We start from the raw sequence: 1,815 nt of genomic DNA, 5'->3' as shown, positions 1-1,815 counted from the left end.
TTCCCGGCCACCGTAATTATCTGTATCTGCATTGGCCTTAAAAACCTGTACTGGTCAATTACTAATATCTAGTTTCAATCCAGGGCTGCCCAGGCAAAGGAGCAAGAAGGTTCTGGGTTTGATTCCCAGCCCGGGGTCTTTCTGCATCGAGTTTGCATGTTCTCCGTGAGCATGAGTGGGTTCTCTCCAGGTACTCTGGCTTCCTCCCACAGTTCCAAAACATGACTGTTTGGTTAATTTGCTTCTCTAAATTCTCCTTAGGTGTGAGTGTGAATGGTTGTTTGCCCTGTTTGTCTCTGTTTGGTGATAAACCATGCTTTATCCCCAAGCAGGGATAAAGCATGACAGAAAAATTTACAGTTTCAATTCAGTCCAATAATGCAGGATGTAACAGATTACTTTGGACGGAAGCTATTCCAAACTCCCTCTGTCTAACAGTGCAAAAGATAGAGTTAAAAAAAAAAAAGGAGTAACCAATCAGTTACTCAAATGTTCAAATATTGGTCATTACTGCTGCAACCAGTGAATCTTATCAGGTTTCAACTGAAATCCCTGTTTAAAATGTATTTACCTTTCTGAAGATCCTCTTTTAGGCTCTTCACCTGCAGCAGCAGAGGACTAAATACCAAAAGAGAAAGTAAAACCCCCGACATATTAAATATAAACAACAAAAGCAATAAAGAAGAGTAAAGATAATGATTTTTTTCTGTCGATGACCTCACCTGTACTCATCTGTTGGGTGAGCGATCTCAATGATGTCGCCCAGGTTGACTTGTGGGAAGATTTTTGGATTGACGACAAGCTCATCGTCTGCTCAGAGAAAAAGGCTCATTTTCAACAACATCCCAGCCAAAGGTTTGCATCCATAAATAAATGTGTTCTGTCCCTTTAAAAGTGTCTTCTTACCACTTCCTCCAAAACCTTTCTTGTGAAGCACCAGTTTATACGTCTTATTTGTCTTCATGGTGGAAAAGCTAAAGAAAGAAGGGGTTATCTTAAACTTAGAATAGTTGAGGAAATTAGGAAAAACGGTTAAGTTTCACACTGAATGAAATCAAAACCAAACATTTGCATGTATTCTAGTTCAAGGTGAATCATTTTATTCCAGCTCCTAGAGGCTTTCATGTCACACTTAAAAGCGACCCCACAGCATGACACCACAACTATCGTGTTTCATCGTTAGGAGGGTGTGTTTATTTTTATTTATGTTTGTTCCTGTAGGCATTACATAGCATGTAGGCCAAAAAGTTCTAATTTTTGGAAGTCTTTAGCTACATCTGTAGTGCAAACTAACAAAACATCGCTGATATTAAAAATAAACCAATGTAATAATTAAGCCAATAAACCAAAATGAAGTCTTACCTGAATCTGAACCTCTGGCAGCTCTAACTTTCCTCGGAAAGTTGACGCTTACCGTCCTGCATGTGACTACGAAAAAACTGTCCGGTTACATGATCTGACACAGTACTATCACCAACCCGGCAGAAGGATCCATAATATTTATTTTCCAAATCATATTCATTTAAATATAAATATATCTAAAGCAAGAGACTGCAGTTTAGGCTGTAAACATGTTTAGCGCTATGCTAGGACGGCATAGTCTCCATCACTTCCTGTATAACAACCAAACCTCGATTGTGATTGGTTCTCTCTGTGACAAGCTTCAAATCCTGCAACGGGATTGGCTATCCACTATACACAGATCGTTTGTGAGAGAGCGGTCACTTCGGTAGTTTTCTTCTTCACTTCTAGAGATAAATATCTCTGCGACGGTGTGTTAGGGTACGGAAGAGGATTAGGGCCACTGAAAAAAAA

General features: G+C 39.5%; 1 protein-coding gene across 1 annotated transcript in view; it reads right to left on the bottom strand.

The window, feature by feature from the left end:
- Positions 1-1,600, bottom strand: part of depdc5 (DEP domain containing 5) — a 64,265-nt gene extending 62,665 nt beyond the window's left edge. The window contains exons 1-4 of the mRNA XM_015393118.1: positions 1,363-1,600; positions 907-974; positions 723-810; positions 572-618 (exon numbers count right to left, since the gene is read on the bottom strand). Of these exons, the coding sequence (XP_015248604.1) occupies positions 572-618; positions 723-810; positions 907-964 (193 nt within the window). The 5' untranslated portion in view covers positions 965-974; positions 1,363-1,600. The remainder of the gene's footprint in view (positions 1-571; positions 619-722; positions 811-906; positions 975-1,362) is intronic.
- Between the last annotated feature and the right edge of the window lie 215 nt (positions 1,601-1,815).

Source organism: Cyprinodon variegatus, unplaced genomic scaffold (assembly GCF_000732505.1).
Source record: "Cyprinodon variegatus isolate N-32 unplaced genomic scaffold, C_variegatus-1.0 Scaffold625, whole genome shotgun sequence".
NCBI classification, from domain to species: domain Eukaryota; kingdom Metazoa; phylum Chordata; class Actinopteri; order Cyprinodontiformes; family Cyprinodontidae; genus Cyprinodon; species Cyprinodon variegatus.
The sequence above is the reverse complement of the archived record's forward strand: the minus strand, read 5'-3'. Positions and strand labels throughout refer to the sequence as shown.